Source organism: Nicotiana attenuata, unplaced genomic scaffold, assembly GCF_001879085.1.
Source record: "Nicotiana attenuata strain UT unplaced genomic scaffold, NIATTr2, whole genome shotgun sequence".
Lineage (NCBI taxonomy): Eukaryota > Viridiplantae > Streptophyta > Magnoliopsida > Solanales > Solanaceae > Nicotiana > Nicotiana attenuata.
In genome coordinates this window covers 57732-73783 of record NW_017671937.1, presented here as the reverse complement: position 1 = coordinate 73783, position 16052 = coordinate 57732, and the positions used below count along the sequence as shown (strand labels likewise).

At 39.5% G+C, this 16052-nt stretch overlaps 1 protein-coding gene across 1 annotated transcript; it reads left to right on the top strand.

The window, feature by feature from the left end:
- The first annotated feature begins 14314 nt into the window (after window positions 1–14314).
- LOC109210948 (CEN-like protein 1) lies at window positions 14315–15770 on the top strand. The gene is made up of 4 exons (XM_019374431.1): window positions 14315–14593; window positions 14749–14810; window positions 14917–14957; window positions 15152–15770. The coding sequence occupies exons 1-4, from the start codon at window positions 14390–14392 to the stop codon at window positions 15367–15369; spliced, it is 525 nt and encodes a 174-aa protein (XP_019229976.1). The 5' UTR covers window positions 14315–14389; the 3' UTR covers window positions 15370–15770.
- Window positions 15771–16052: the final 282 nt, after the last annotated feature.

The following is a 16052-nucleotide window of genomic DNA, read 5'->3' as shown; positions in this document are numbered from 1 at the left end:
CACAGTATAATAATAATAATAATAGGACAGGAAAACAGGAAATAACGGCAAATCAGTTAACTAATGAAAACAACTGAATCCTCGAAATAAGTGAATCCAGAAATATCATTCCTCAAAATATCATATGAAAATACTGGAAGCGGATAGAATACAACAATGAATACAACACACAATCCGTTACGCCGCGCAACCCGATCACACTGTACAAACACAATCCTCCCTTAATTTACCATATTAATATCAAGAATAACATATAAAATCTGTTACGGCGCGTAACTTGGTCCCACCATACAATCAGAATCAATATCATAATCCTCCCTTATTTCACCATACCAAAATCACATTTAAAATCCGTTGCGGCATGTAATTCGATCCCACCATATCAATATCAAATCCTCCCTTATTCTACCATATCACAATCATTGTGGCGTGCAACCCGATCCATAAACAAAATCAATAATTGTAATCAATTCAACAACTCAATTCACAAGACTCTCTTACGATTAAAGAATATGAAAACAAAGCAATAAAGGAACCCCGTGCCAAATCAAGGGATGCTACAATTAATACAAAGCAACAAGACAAGCCAAATATATGATAGTTAAAGTGTACAAGTAAGACAACTAAGGCAAGTAGCAATTAATCATGGAATCGTAGAAGAAACAAATATTTCAATACAAGAGTAAATAATTTGCAAGTAACAAGGACGGCATAGAAAGCAATAAAAGCATGTAACAGTTAAGACTTAGAATAAGATAATTAATAAAATACGGGAAAGCATGGAAATAATTATTTTGACGGTGTATATCCACTCGTCACCTCCCGTATATGCTGTTACACATGTAATTCACATAACACATAGCTCAAGGGTTCCTAATTCTCTCAAATCAAGGTTAGACCCAATAGTTACCTCGCTCCGCAAGCAAATCAAAGATCAACCGGTTCCTTTCCTCTAAAATTTGCCTCCAAACCAATCAAATCTAACCAAAATCGACTTAATATCAACAAACAATGGTACGGAAATCAATTACAATACATAAAGTTAAGATCTATATACATTTCCCAAAAAGTCAACGAAAATCAACCCCGAGTCTGCTTGGTCAAAACCCAAGATTCGGACCATAAACCCAATTACCCATTCACCCCGAGCCCGATTATGTGATTAGTTTCGAAATCCGACCTCAATTTGAGGTCAAATCTCAATTTTACAAAACCCTCAATCCCTAATTTCTACCATGAAAGAGCACAAATTAAGGTTAGAAATCAATGGGTGTTCATGGAAATGGAAGAAAACGAGTTAAAGTAACCTACGAAGTGGGGACAAAATTTCTCTTCAAAAGCGCCTCTAGGCCAAGCTCTAATGTGAAGATGGTGAAAAATGAAGAAAATCCTGTGTTTGGAACATTTTAATCACTGGTGTCAAGTGTTCATCGCGTTCGAGAAGGACCTGAGGCAATCGCGAAGGACTTGACGCGATCGCGAAGCACAACAGCCCTATAGGCCTTCAAGTTCACGAGACGCCCTACACGTTCGCGAAAGCTCTTCCCCCTGGCCTTCGCGTTCGCGACCCTATGATCGCGTTCGCATAGAGCACTGCCCATCTCCCCCAGAATCCCCACAAAGCTTCATGTTCGTGGAGGCACAGTTGCATTCGCGAAGGGTAAGCCCCCTTCACTTCGCGTTCGCGACCAGCACCTCGCGTTCGCGTACAGGAAATCCTCCCTAGTCCCCTACTACCCTTCGCGATTACGGAAGTAGCTTCGCAATCGCGCAGAAGAATACACCAGACATCAGAAACCAGCAATAGCCTAAGTCCAAAAAATCATCTGTAGCCTATCCAAAACTTACCCGAGCCCCTCGGGCTCCAAACCAAACATGCACACAAGTGTAATAACATCATATGAACTTGCTCGCACGATCGAAACAACACATAGAACTACGAATTGGACATCAAAATGAATGCTATTTTCAAAGAAACTCAAGAACATGCTATTTTACAACCGGACGTCCAAATCACGTCAAATCAACTCCGTCTTGCACCAAATTTTTTAGACAAGTCGTGGATACTGAAATGAACCTATACCAAGTTCCAGAATCGAAATCCAAACCCGGTAGAAACAAAGTCAACCAAAGGTCAAATATAGGAATTCTTTTAGCCTTCAAATTACTAGTTTTCAATAAATTACGTTAAATCAAGTTAGGGGCTTCCGAATTCGATTTTGGGCATAATCCAAGTCCCAAATCACGATACGGACCCATCGATAACGTCAAAACACTGATCCGAGTTCGCTTACACAAAAAATTGACCGTAGTCAACTCAAATGAGTTTAAGGCAAAATTTCACATTTTCTTTAATTTTTCACATAAAAGTTTTTCGGAAGAAGACACGGACTGCGTACACAAATTTAGGAAGGCTAAACGGAGCTACTCAAGGTCTCGGAACACAAAAATAAGGGCTAAAACTGAAAATGACTATCGGGCCATCACATTCTCTACATTTAAAACAAATGTTCGTCCTCGAACGGACATAGAAGGGTACCTGGACTGGTGAAAAGGTGTGGATATCTACTCCACATGTACGACTCGGACTCCCACGTGGCTACCTCGATCGACTAACCTCTCCATTGCACTCGAAGTGAAGGATAGCTCTTAGACCTCAACTGCCGGACCAGCCGGACTAGAATGGCCACCAACTCCTCCTCATAATTCAAATCCTTGTCCAATTGGACTGAGCTAAAATATAACACGAGGAACGGATCACTGTGATACTTCCAGAGCATAGAGACATGGAACACCGGATGGACTGCTGATAAACTAGGTGGCAATGCCAGTCTATAGGCCACCTCACCCACTCTCTCAAGAATCTCAAAGGGCCCGATATACCTAGGGCTCAACTTGCCCTTCCTTCCGAACCTCATCACACCCTTCATGGGTAAATCCCGGTGCAATACCCTCTCTCTAACCATGAATGCGATATCGCTAACTCTACGGTCGGCATAACTCTTCTACCTAGACTGAGCTGTGCGAAGTCGATCCTGAATAATCTCGACCTTTTCCAAGGCATCCTGAACAAAATCGGTACCCAGCAACCGAGCCTCTCCCGGCTCGAACCATCCAACTGGAGAACGGCACCGCCTCCCGTACAATGCCTTATAGGGAGTCATCTGAATGCTTGATTGGTAGTTGTTGTTGTAGGCAAACTCCGCAATTGGCAAGAACTGATCCTAAGAACCCTCGAAATCCATAACGCAAGCGCGAAGCATATCCTCCAATATCTGAATAGTGCGCTTGGACTGTCCGTCCGTCTGGGGGGTGAAATGTTATACTCAACTCAAACGGCGTGCCTAACTCACGATGTACGGCCCTCCAGAAGTGTGAGGTGAACTGCGTACCTCGATAAGAAATGATGGACACGGGCACACCGTGAAGACGGACGATCTCGCAGATGTAGATCTCAGCTAACCGCTCTGAAGAATAGGTAACTGCCACCGGAATGAAATACGCTGACCTTGTCAACCTGTCCACAATGACCCATACCGCGTCAAACTTCTTCTGAGTCCATGGGAGTCCAACAACAAAATCTATAGTAATATACTCCTACTTATACTCAGGAATCTCTAGCTTCTGAAGCAATCCACCAGGCTTTTGATGCTCGTACTTTATTTTCTGACAATTCAGACACCAAGCTATATATGCAACTATATCCTTCTTCATTCTCCTCCACCAATAATGTTGCCGCAAGTCGTGATACATCTTGGCGGCACCCGTATGAATATAATACCGGAACTGTTGGCCTCCTTAAGAATCAACTCATGAAGCCTATCCATATTGGGCACACAAATACGACCCTGCATCCGTAAAACTCCATCATCTTCAACAGTAACCTGCTTGGAACCACCGTGCCACACCGTGTCCTTAAGGACAAGCAAATGGGGGTCGTCATACTGTCGCTCTCTGATGCGCTCATACAAGGAAGACCGAGAGACTGTGCAAGCTAGAACACGACTGGGCTTCAAAATATCTAACCTCACGAACTGATTGGCCAAAGCCTGAACATCTGATGCTAGCGGCCTCTCACCAACAGGAATGTACGCAAGGCTACCCATACTCACCGCCTTTCTACTCAAGGCATCGTCCACCACATTGGTCTTCGTGGGATGATACAAAATGGTGATATCACAGTCTTTCAACAGATCCAACCACCTCCTCTACCTCAAGTTGAGATCCTTTTGCTTGAACAAATACTATGGACTCCGATGCTCACGAATACGTCACACAACATGCTGTAAAGATAGTGCCTCCAAATCTTTAGTGCATGAACAATGGCTGCCAACTCTAATTCATGAACAGGGTAATTCTTCTCATGAACCTTCAACTGCCGCAACGCGTATGCAATCACCCTGCCATCCTGCATCAATATTGCATCGATCCCAATACGAGATGCATTACAATACACTATGTAAGATCCTGAACCTGTGGGCAACACCAACACTGGCGCCGTAGTTAAAGCAGTCTTGAGCTTCTGAAAGCTCAACTCACACTCATCCGACCACCTCAATGTCTGGGTCAATCTAGTCAATGGGGATGCCATAGATAAAGACCCCTCCATGAACCAGAGATAATAACCCGCCAAACCTAGGAAACTCCAGATCTCTGTAGTTAAGGTAGGTCTAGGCCAGTTCTTAACTGCCTCAATCTTCTTATGATCTACTTTTTTGCCCTCTTCCGATACAACATGCCCCAAAAAGGCGTTTGAGTCTAACCAAAACTCACACTTTGAAAACTTGGCATATAACTGGCTATCTCTCATAGTTTGAAGTACAACCCGAAGATGGTGCTCATGCCCCACTCGACTGCGGGAGTAGATCAAGATATCATCAATGAATACGATCAAAAAATAATCTAAATAGGGCTTGAATACCCGGTTCATCAAATCCATAAATTCTGCTAGTGCATTTGTCAATCCAAATGATATCACTATGAACTCATAATGCCCATATCGAGTTTGAAAATCCGTCTTAGGGACATCGGATGCCCTAATCGTCAACTGATGGTAGCCAGACCTCAAATCAATCTTCGAAAACACCTTGGCACCCTGAAGCTGATCAAATAAGTCATCAATCCTCGGAAACGAATACTTGTTCTTGATAGTGACTTTGTTCAACTGCCGATAGTCTATACACATCCTAATCGACCCATCTTTCTTCTTCACGAACAACATCGGCGCACCCCAAGGCGAGACACTAGGTCTAATGAATCCCTTATCAAGTAGAACTTGCAGCTGCTTATTCACTTCCTTCAAATCAAGTAGGGCTATACAGTATGGTGGGATAGAAATGGGCTGAGTGCCCAGAGCCAAATAAATACAGAAGTCAATATCTCTGTCTAGTGGCATCCCTGGCAGATTTGCTGGAAACTCATGCACAATAGGTACTGAATCCATGGAAGGAACCTCCGCACTCGAATCACGAACATAGGCCAAATATGCTAGACATCTTCTCTCGACCATACGTCGAGCCTTCACATAAGAAATAACCCTGCTGGTAGAATGGCCAGGAGTCCCTCTCCACTCTAATCGAGGCAACCCCGACATGGCCAAGTTCCCCATCTTGGCGTGACAATCCAATATAGCATGATAAGGTCAAAACATTTCCATACCCAAGATAACATCAAAATCTACCATATCAAGAAGTAGAAGATCTACGCTAGTCTCAAGACTCCCAATAGTAATCATACACGAGTGATGGACGCGATCTACAATAATAGGATCTCCTAGGGCGTGGACACATACACAGGAGCACTCAAAGAATCACGATGCACAACCAGATATGAAGCAAATAGAACTGAAGCATCTCTATAGCAAACTGGAACAATACATATGATAAAAGCGTTAGATGACTCAGCCTCAGACCTAGTTGGGAAAGCATAAGATCGGGGTTGGGCCCCACCACACTGACCTATGTCTCTAGGACAGCCTCTAGCTAGCTGGCCTCCACCTCTAACGGCCTGACCACCAGCTCAAATGACCTGACCTCCACCTCTGGCTGCCTGGCCCATGCCACTAATTGGCTGAGCGGGCGGTGGAGCAATCGGTGCCGGAACCATAGCATGAGAACTCTCATGTGGCATGCCGCCCAACAATCTCGGACAAAACCTCCTGATATGACCAGTACCTCTACACTCAAAACGCCCATCCTGCTGCTGTGGCTGCTGAAGCTGACCTGAAAAGGCGAATAACCACGGTGATAGCTCTGAATAGGAGGCGCACTGATGGGAGCTGATGGTGCACTATAGGCTGGCTGTCCAGAATGAGATGCATAAGGACCACGACTCCCTGAAGCACTATGAGATGCCCGAAGCACTGACTGAAATAGCCTGGGAGGATGGCCCCTACCAAAAGTACCCCTGCCTCCAGATGAGGCACCGACCCCCTCTCCTAACCACGGACCATCTCGATCTGTCTAGCAATATCTATGGCCCTTTGGAAAGAAATATCACCTCCAGTCTCCTTGGATAACTGTAGAGTGATAGTGAAAGTAAGCCCATCAATAAATCTCCTCACTCTCTCCCTCTCAGTAGGGAGCAAGACAATGGCCTAGCGAGCTAGGTCCACAAATCGAGTCTCATACTGGGTGACGGTCATGCCACCCTACTGAAGGCGCTCGAATTGCCTGTGATACTCCTCTCTCAAAGTGAAAGGAATGAACTTCTCCAGAAATAGCTGTGAAAATTGTTCCCAAGTAAGTGAAGACGAACCAGCTGGTCTAGTCAACACATAATCTCCACCATCTCTTGGCAGAACCAGTCATCTGGAACACTACAAAGTCGACCCCATTGGTCCCAACAATACCCATGTTGTGCAATACCTCATGGCAATAGTCCAAGTAATCTTGTGGGTCCTCAGAAGGTGCATCACTAAAATGAACAAGAAAGAGCTTGGTCAACTTATCTATCCTCATCAAGGCCTCAGAAGACATAGCAGGCCTATCTCCGACCTGTGCCCCAACAACCGGCTGAAATACCCTAACTGGCTGGGCTGTTGGAGTCTCATATAAGGGAGTCATCTGCTCCGGAGTATGATTAGCGGGAGTCTGTGCTCGTCCCCCCAGCCTGAGAGATGGTTGGTGCCATCGGAAATGCAGCGGTCTGAGCCACACTGTCCATAAGGCCCACCAAGCGGACTAGAGCATCCTGAAGCACTGGAGTGGCTATGAATCCCTCCGAAACCTGAGCTGGTCCGACAGGTGCGGTTTAAGATGGGACCTCCTTCTCATGATCAATCTGAGGCTTCACTGTGGGTGCTGCCGCTCGAGCTCTAGGTTGAGCTCTACCTCTACCTCGACCTCAGCCTCGACCTCTGCCCCCGGTAGTAGCTGCAATAGGGGGCTCCGGCTCCTGCCCGGCTGCAGATGTTGTGCGTGTTCTCGCCATCTACGATTGAACAATAATAGAATGGTTCAATCATCAATGATAGAATAAAATTGCACAATAGAGAAACAAAGAAGTGAAATTTTTCGTAAAACTCCATAGCCTCTAAAAGATAATTACAAACGTCTCCATACCGATCCTCCGGACTCTACTAAGCTTGCTAATGACTCGTGAGACCCAAGCAACCTAGTGCTCTGATACCAACTTGTCACGACCCGGAATTCCCACCCTCGGAACCGTGATGGCGCATAATATTTCACTTGCTAGGCAAGCCAATGTTAGATATACTCCATCCATTTTAATTTATGTAAACCTATTTTCTTTTTAGTCCGTGCAAAAAAAAATGACCCATTTTTCTTACATGGAAACAATTTACCTTTATGCAATAATTTATAGCCACACAAAATATATGTGCCTCATTTTACACCACAAGTTCAAAAGTCTTCTCTCTTTTCTTAAACTCCGTGCCCAGTCAAATGGGTTCACATAAATTGAAATTGAGGGAGTAATTATTAACCATTACATTTCAAATCAAATGAAAATTGATAAACTGAATAGTCTAAAATGGAGTGAATAAACTAATAAACTACGAAATCCAAATATAATCCAAGAACTGGTGTCACGAATACACGAGCGTCTACAGTACTACAAACAATAGTCTGAAAAAAAAACATAATTGTTTGAATCAAAATAAACAGCTAAGATGATATAGGAGGGGACTTCAGGGCTGCGAACGCCGTGTACCTCTAGTCTCCGATAGTAGTCAAATTCGGGCGACCTCACTGAACTGTGTCGGGACCAACTCCGGTATCTGTAAAAGAAGTACAGAGTGCAGTATAAGTACAACCGACCCCATTTACTCTGTAAGTGCTAAGCCTAACCTCGACGAAGTAGTGACGAGGCTAAAACGTGCCACTTACAATAACCTGTACGTAGTAATAATAATAATAATAATAATAATAATAATAATAATAATAATAATAACAGGAAAGAAAACAGAAAATGAAAGCATAGCAGTTAATTTATGACAATGAACTCAAACCTCACTATTAGAAAGCCCAGAATAACAAACCTCGTAATCTCATATTAAAATACTGAAACTAACACAACAACAACAAATACAACACACACAATTCGTTGCGGCGCGTAACCCGATCCCACTGTAACATCCTTCATCCATTTCAATTATAATGTGAACAATCTGTTGCGGCGCACCCGGTCCCACCATATCATCATTAATCAATATTACAATCCTCCCTTATTCCACCATATCATCATTTATCAATATCAATTGTTACAAACACAAACCATTGCGGCGCACAATCTGATCCCACCATATCATTATTTACCAATATCAAATCCTCCCTTATTCAACCATTTCAATTTATTATCCTTCAATTCCCGTTGTGGCATGCAACCCGATCAACAAAAAATTTCAATAAACATAAACAATCCAATAACTCAATTTACAAGAATTTCTGCAATCAAAGGGCATGAGTGCAAGGCAATAAAGGAGCCACGTAACAATCAAGGAATGCAACAAATATTACAAAAACAACAGGACAAGTAAAGCACGTGACAATTAAGGTGTGCAAGTAAAACAGTTAAGGCAAGTAGCAAATAAGCACGGAGTCATGGACGAGACGAACAATTCAATACAAGAATAATTAAATGACAAATAACAAATTACGATATAGAAAGAGATTAAAACATCTAATAATTAAGGCATGGAATGAGATAATTCATGAAATACGAGAAAATATGGAAACAAATATTTTGACGGTGTATATACACTCGTCACCTCGCATATACGTCATTTTCTCAATAATCCACATAACACATAGTTCACAAGTTCCTAAATCCCTCAAGTCAAGATTAGATCCAATACTTACCTCGCTACGCAATCAAATCAAAGCTCAACCGGGGTCTTTCCTCTATATTCACCTCCAAACCAATCAAATCTAACCAAATATAGTTCAAACAATTCAAAAATAAGCTTTAGAAACTACCCACGAGTGAAAAAGATTTAATCTTTAATAATTTTAGAAAAAGTCAACAAAAGTCAATCCCGGTCCTGCTTGATCAAAATTCGAGATTTGGACCAAAACCCAATTACCCATTCACTCCCGAGCCTGATTATGTGATTAGTTTCGAAATCCAACGTCAATTTGACGTCTAAATATCCAAATTCTCAAAATCCCCATTTTCTACCTAAATCCCTAATTTCTACCATGAAAAAGCATAGATTAAAGGTTGAAAATCAATGGGTGTTGATGGAAATGAAAGAAAACGAGTTAAAATCTACTAACCTATGAAGTTGGGATGAAATTTCTCTTCAAAATCGCCTCTAGGTCGAGCTCGAACTTGGAAATGGTGAAAAATGGGTTAAATCCCAATTTTAAGAAGTTTTAAATATTGGGCGTCAGGTGTTCATCGCGTTCGCGAAACACCTGACGCGAACGTAAAGCAGCAGCAGCCAAAGGCCTTTGCGTTCGCGAGCCACTCTTCACGTTCACGAAGGCTTACTCCCACATGCCTTCGCGTTCACGGTCCTGATGTCGCGTTTGCGAAGAGTAATGGCTAAGATCCCTTCCCAAGCCCCATAACCCTACGCGTTCGCAAGAGGCTGGTCGCGTTCGTGAAGGGTAAACCCCTAGGGCTTCGCGTTCGCGACCATGCCATCGCGTCGCGATGAAGAAGTTCCGCCCCTGTCCCAGTTTCCCCTTCACGATCGCGAACCACGAAATGACAAACACCAGCAACAGCAAAACCAGCAGGTATCTAAGTTTAAAAATCAATCTGTAGCCTATCCGAAACTCACCCGAGCCCCTCGGGCTCCAAACCAAACATGCACACAAGTGTAATAACATCATACGAACTCGCTCGTGCGATCAAAACACCTAGAACAAAGAATCGGACATCAAAATGTATGAAATTTTCAAAGAAACTTAAGAACTTTCAAATTTACAACCGAACGTCCGAATCACATCAAATCGAATCCGTTTTATACCAAATTAAACAGACAAGTCATAAATAGTAAAATGGACCTATTCCAAGTTTCGAAACCGAAATCCGAACCCGCTAGGAACAAAGACAACCTACGGTCAAGCTTAGGAATTCTTTAAACCTTCAAACTACTAGTTTTCAACAAATCACGTTAAATCAAGTTAGGGACTTTCGAATTCAATTTCGGGCATACGCACAAGTCCTAAATCACGACACGGACCCACCGCGGACTGTCAAAATACTGATCCCAGTCCGTTTACACAAAATATTGACCGTTGTCAACTCAAATCATTTTAAGACAAAAATTCACATTTTCTTCAATTGTTCACATAAAGACTTTCCGAAACAAGACACGGACTGTGCACACAAATTGAGAAACGGTAAATGGAGCTAATCGAGTCCTCGGAACACAGAAATAGAGGCTAACTCAAAATGACCTATCGCATCATCACAGGTTACAAGCCAACAAGTAATTAAACTCAAAATCCTAATTCCAAACCTATTATGCTACTCCTATTGAAATTAAATTATTTTCAGCATATTTACTAGCAAGACATAAGGTATTTTAGCGATTATGAGTAGCAAACTACAATGTACTATTGAATATGTTTCTTTTCGTATGATTAAGATTGTTCTTTTTGAATATTTAATCTTCTATAGACTTTATTCTTGAGTCCAAGCTTGATTAATATCTTTCCACTCGTGTGATTTATATTTTTTTGCCTTTGCATAGTTTCTTTTACACTGCTATAGAATAGTTAATAGATCTATACTCTGACAATCTTTCAAGTTTTCTTAATTCATCACCCTTTAACTAGTAAAAATGTCTAGAGAATTTTACGAAGTCCTATAAAAGTACATATGTTATTGCATTCTACTTCGACTAGTGAAGTTTACATGACACTAAAAAATATCAAAGATTAACCGAACTATACCGATACCGAAGAGAAACCGATATGATTGGGATGATATCGGAAAATTAGTATGATACCAATTTTATGAGATAACCGGCCGAACCGAACTGTTGGCACCCTAGTTGTAGCACTAGCAATATGGCACCAAACATTTGTCGTCTAAACTAGTCAGATTAGTCTTTCATACATTGTCTAATGCATCCATTTTCACTCCCCTTTTCCTATTTTTGGCAAGAAATAGAATCATTCATGACTAATTCATTTGAGAATAATGGGCATTATACCATACAAAACAATGCATTGATTGATTTAGCAGCTGTAATGAGGAAACGATGCCATTTGAGAAGAATGCAGCGCCGCAGATGCTGCAGTCATACGTCTAGAAAGAGGAATAGTGGCCCTTTTACCAGAAATAGCAAAGTTATGAAACGTGTCAATTTTAGAGAATAAAGCAAAAAAGATAGAGTAATTGAGAATGAAAGTGGGGATCAAGAATATAGGGAAAGCTTTACTTTGCTGAGAAATACTACCACTTTTGTAATTATGGCTTCCCCAAAAACTAAAAGACGTGGCATCACAGGGGAGAATTCTTAATTCTATACTAGAAAGAGAAGAATGGAGACCCCATCTGCTATTTCTGCTATTGGTGTTGGTTAACACTCGAGAAAGCATCAGACGTTTTAATGCTCTTTGCTCTCCTTTCCTTAGATTCCTTCCTCTCAGAATGACACATGGCACATTTTTACTCTATTGGTTCTATTTTATGCGGTAATATTTTTTAAGTAATTCATTTAAAAGAAGAATGATATATTTATATATTTAAAAAAAATTAATTTTAAATTTCTTTATTTATTCTTATGACATGCTCTTATAGCCATAGAAAATGATATGTTTGAGATTATAAGTTCCAGAGATACTTTTTATATAATTAGAAAAGTTCTTTCTTCGTTAAATTCCGTCTTTTAGATGAATACTTTCATATGAATTGAAACACATACGGTATTAAGTATCTTTGCAAATGAAGTATGATTTACATGCTTCTTCTAGCAATTGCGAGTGAGTGAAATGACATGCACTCTCTCGAATTTGAGCCTTCAGACTGAAAGACCTCATGTTAAAGAACGCTTCACTTTTTAATGAATTATCCAATAAGAATTTGGATTAATTGGACTAGTAAATTTTAAACAACAAATTATTAAAGCCAAAATAAGATTCGGTAAATGAGAAGGATTTTGTTGGGCTCAACCAGTACGAAGATATATAGTATTAATAATATGATGTTGTTCGTTTTGGGTTAAGCTTGTACATTTCTCAAAAGACCTCATATCATTAAGAGATCTTTATATGTAGGTTTCCAATCTTTTGAGCTACCAATGTTAGATTTTGTTCACACCCTCAATAATCTCCTCCTCGAACTAAGTTCCCTATGACCATTACCAAAATTCACTTTGAAAAGTGTGAATCACTCTAATACTTGTACACTGTATTTACTTCAAATCAAATAATTTATCCTTAGCATGAAGGGGTAAATAGCCGTCTAAATTAAACCTTTTGTTACACTTTATAGTTTAGTTTGTTTAATTATTACAGATTCTTTTTCATGCTAAAACACGGCTACCGAATTAACAAAATAAGAAGTGATGTCAATTCAAGCACACTAATTAAAGTTACAAATTATGTTTCATGTTTCATTAGAGTAGGCAAAATATATAAGTACATGCTTTACAACCACATACCCCTATAATAGTAAATGGGGCCAAGAGTTTGTATAAGATGCCTTGTTATTACCAAATCTAACAAAGCATCGTTGCTGAGGGAACATAAAAATTGTACTTTTGCTTCCACAAAAGATGCACTTTCCATTCCTTATTTGTACACAACACAAGAATCATAAAAGCTGAACGCCCAGTTGTCTAAAAATATTGTTTTCAAATTCAAAACGCTGTATTCCTCATTCTAATAACCAACTGACCCAAGGCCAGCATCACAAGTCTCATGCCTGTATTTAAGGTAATAAAATATACGGTATAAAATACTAAGATATATATAACCGAATTTAGGCTCCGAAAATCCGACTATGTCAAACTAGTAAGTTTCATAGATAAGTAACAAAAAGAAAAAAAGATACTCCATCCGTTCCAATTTACGTGAACCTGTTTGACTGGGCATGAAGTTTAAGAAAAAATAAGACTTTTGGAATTTGTGGTCCTAAACAAGTCAAAAAGGGGCCCAGAGTATTTGTGTGGTTATAAAAGCTTCTCATTAAGGGTAGAATTGTAAGTTTAAGCTAAATTGTTTCCAAATTTAGAAAGGTGTCATTCTTTTTGGAGCGGACCAAAAAGGAAATAGATTCACATAAACTAGAACAGAGGGAGTAGTAATTTTACCAACATTCTCCACATATTTCCGGCTTTGCTATTAGTTCACTTTTTTAATAAACAAAATCATATGTCAGATATTTCACGGGTTTCAATTAACTAAAACTATTCTTTCGTTCCTTTTTATGAGGCACTATTACTATTTAGAAAATTAAAGTTTTTTGTTTTTGGAATATTTTGATTTATAGACTATCACTACTTATAGTACTTCTTGTGTAGCTTCAAACTTTTTAATTATTACTTATTATATATGAATTTTATACGGAAAGATTAAGTACTTTAACCTTGGTACTTGGAATCTTTTCACATAAAATGAAATAGTGGGATTAATGGACTCTATAGAATGAGTTTATTAACTTTGATAATGAAGGAAGCACAGAAAAGAAATTTATGTTGCCCACTATCTACAGTCTCTAGTGGTTTGTCTTTCCGTCATGAAATTACTTGATACAAACATTCGTATTTTCCGTATGTAGACAACCTTTAATTTGTGGCACGTCGAATCTTTGAATTTCACATCCAAGCCTTTCCTTCTCTCTCTAGAGTTCTATATATAATTTCCTCCCGCAAGTAACATTCTTCAAACCAGCTCGCAGATTTCTACAATTAGATTACCCTAGCTAGCTCGCCAAAAAGAAGAAGAACAAAAGGGTGAAGTAGTAGATGGCTTCTAGGGTTGTTGAACCACTTGTTGTTGCACGAGTGATAGGAGAAGTAGTAGACAGTTTCAACCCAAGTGTGAAACTGAATGTGATATACAACGGTAGCAAACAAGTGTTTAATGGGCATGAACTCATGCCTCCTGTCATTGCTGCTAAACCTCGTGTCGAGATTGGTGGCGAAGACATGCGATCTGCTTACACCCTTGTAATTTTCTTTTATTAATTCTCCGTAACAAACCTACCTATGTAGTAGTACAATTTTGTCTTTAATTACTCTGTCTGATTTTTGAGATTTTCTGTTATTTTCTAAACTTTCAAATATTTCTGATATATTGTTGCCTTTCTTTTTCCTCTGGAAAGATCATGACTGACCCAGACGTTCCAGGTCCTAGTGATCCTTACTTGAGGGAACACCTCCACTGGTAACTATATTATCTTTGATAAAAGAGCATGTAAACAAATCTTTTGCATCAGTTATGGGTATCACATTGACGTTAATCGGCTTTCGCATTTGTTTTGGATTTTCAGGATTGTTACAGATATTCCTGGTTCTACTGATGCCTCTTTTGGTAAGCAAATTGACTATTCGTTATCATGGTAGCTCGAAATGATAAGTAATAATGGGCAAATTTAGTTGAGGTGTGTTGTCATCGTTTAAGTTGTTAGAGAGCACAATTAAGTACTTAATTATGTAAACAACACCTTCCCTAAATTAAGTATGTTTTCGAGAAATATATATAACGTTAGAAATTCAACTGTACAGGAAGAGAGATAGTGAGCTACGAGAGTCCAAAACCAGTGATTGGGATTCACCGATATGTGTTCTTATTGTATAAACAAAGCGGAAGGCAAACAGTGAAACCAGCAGCAACAAGAGACCATTTCAACACTCGAAGGTATACGGCAGAGAATGGATTGGGAAGCCCAGTTGCCGCTGTCTACTTCAATGCCCAGAGAGAAACTGCTGCCAGAAGAAGATGAATTAAACCAGCCAATTACATCATAATAGATATAAACATGCAAATAATCACTTTTAGCTTAATAATATAGTAGTAACTCCTTTAATAATATATATATATATATTACTCTATCGATCTGTCTATTAATTAAAACACGTGATTTAAATAAGGTCTGCACTTTGCAGAGTGACACCCTTATCTTCTTGTACTTACTCATGTCTAGTAAGTATATAGTACAACTTTGTACTTACCAGAAAAGTAGGTGAATGATTAAGCGTAGAGTGTCAATCTTCATGCATCATGCAGATTCTGAGCATTCCCACCAATTAGGTTGCCCCTCTGTTTCATTTGTTTGTGAGTTCATATTAGTTGTTTGATGTATCAAATTGAAATATAAAATGCATATATCAAATTCCGTATTGATGATGCTATAACTAATTATGTTTGGTTGTTATTTTAAGAGCTTAAGTTTAAGCGCACGTAATTGTTTTTTTAAAAGATATATATATATATATATATATATATATATATATATATATATATATATATATATATATANTAAAAAAAAAGAGTTACTCTTATTATTCCGTTTGTTTCTAATGATTATATATAGTCATTTTAATTTTAAATTTATAATGAGGGACTTCGACTGGATTTTTCATACTTAGAAGAAAATTATATTAATTACTTTATCTTATGTCTTAG

Bases quoted from the DNA above. Each gene is read 5' to 3' on its own strand.
- LOC109210948 (XM_019374431.1), top strand. From the start codon at position 14,390: ATGGCTTCTAGGGTTGTTGAACCACTTGTTGTTGCACGAGTGATAGGA. The intron at 14,594-14,748 runs GTAATTTTCTTT...TCCTCTGGAAAG, and splicing joins TGCGATCTGCTTACACCCTT to ATCATGACTGACCCAGACGT. The intron at 14,958-15,151 runs GTAAGCAAATTG...TCAACTGTACAG, and splicing joins TTCTACTGATGCCTCTTTTG to GAAGAGAGATAGTGAGCTAC.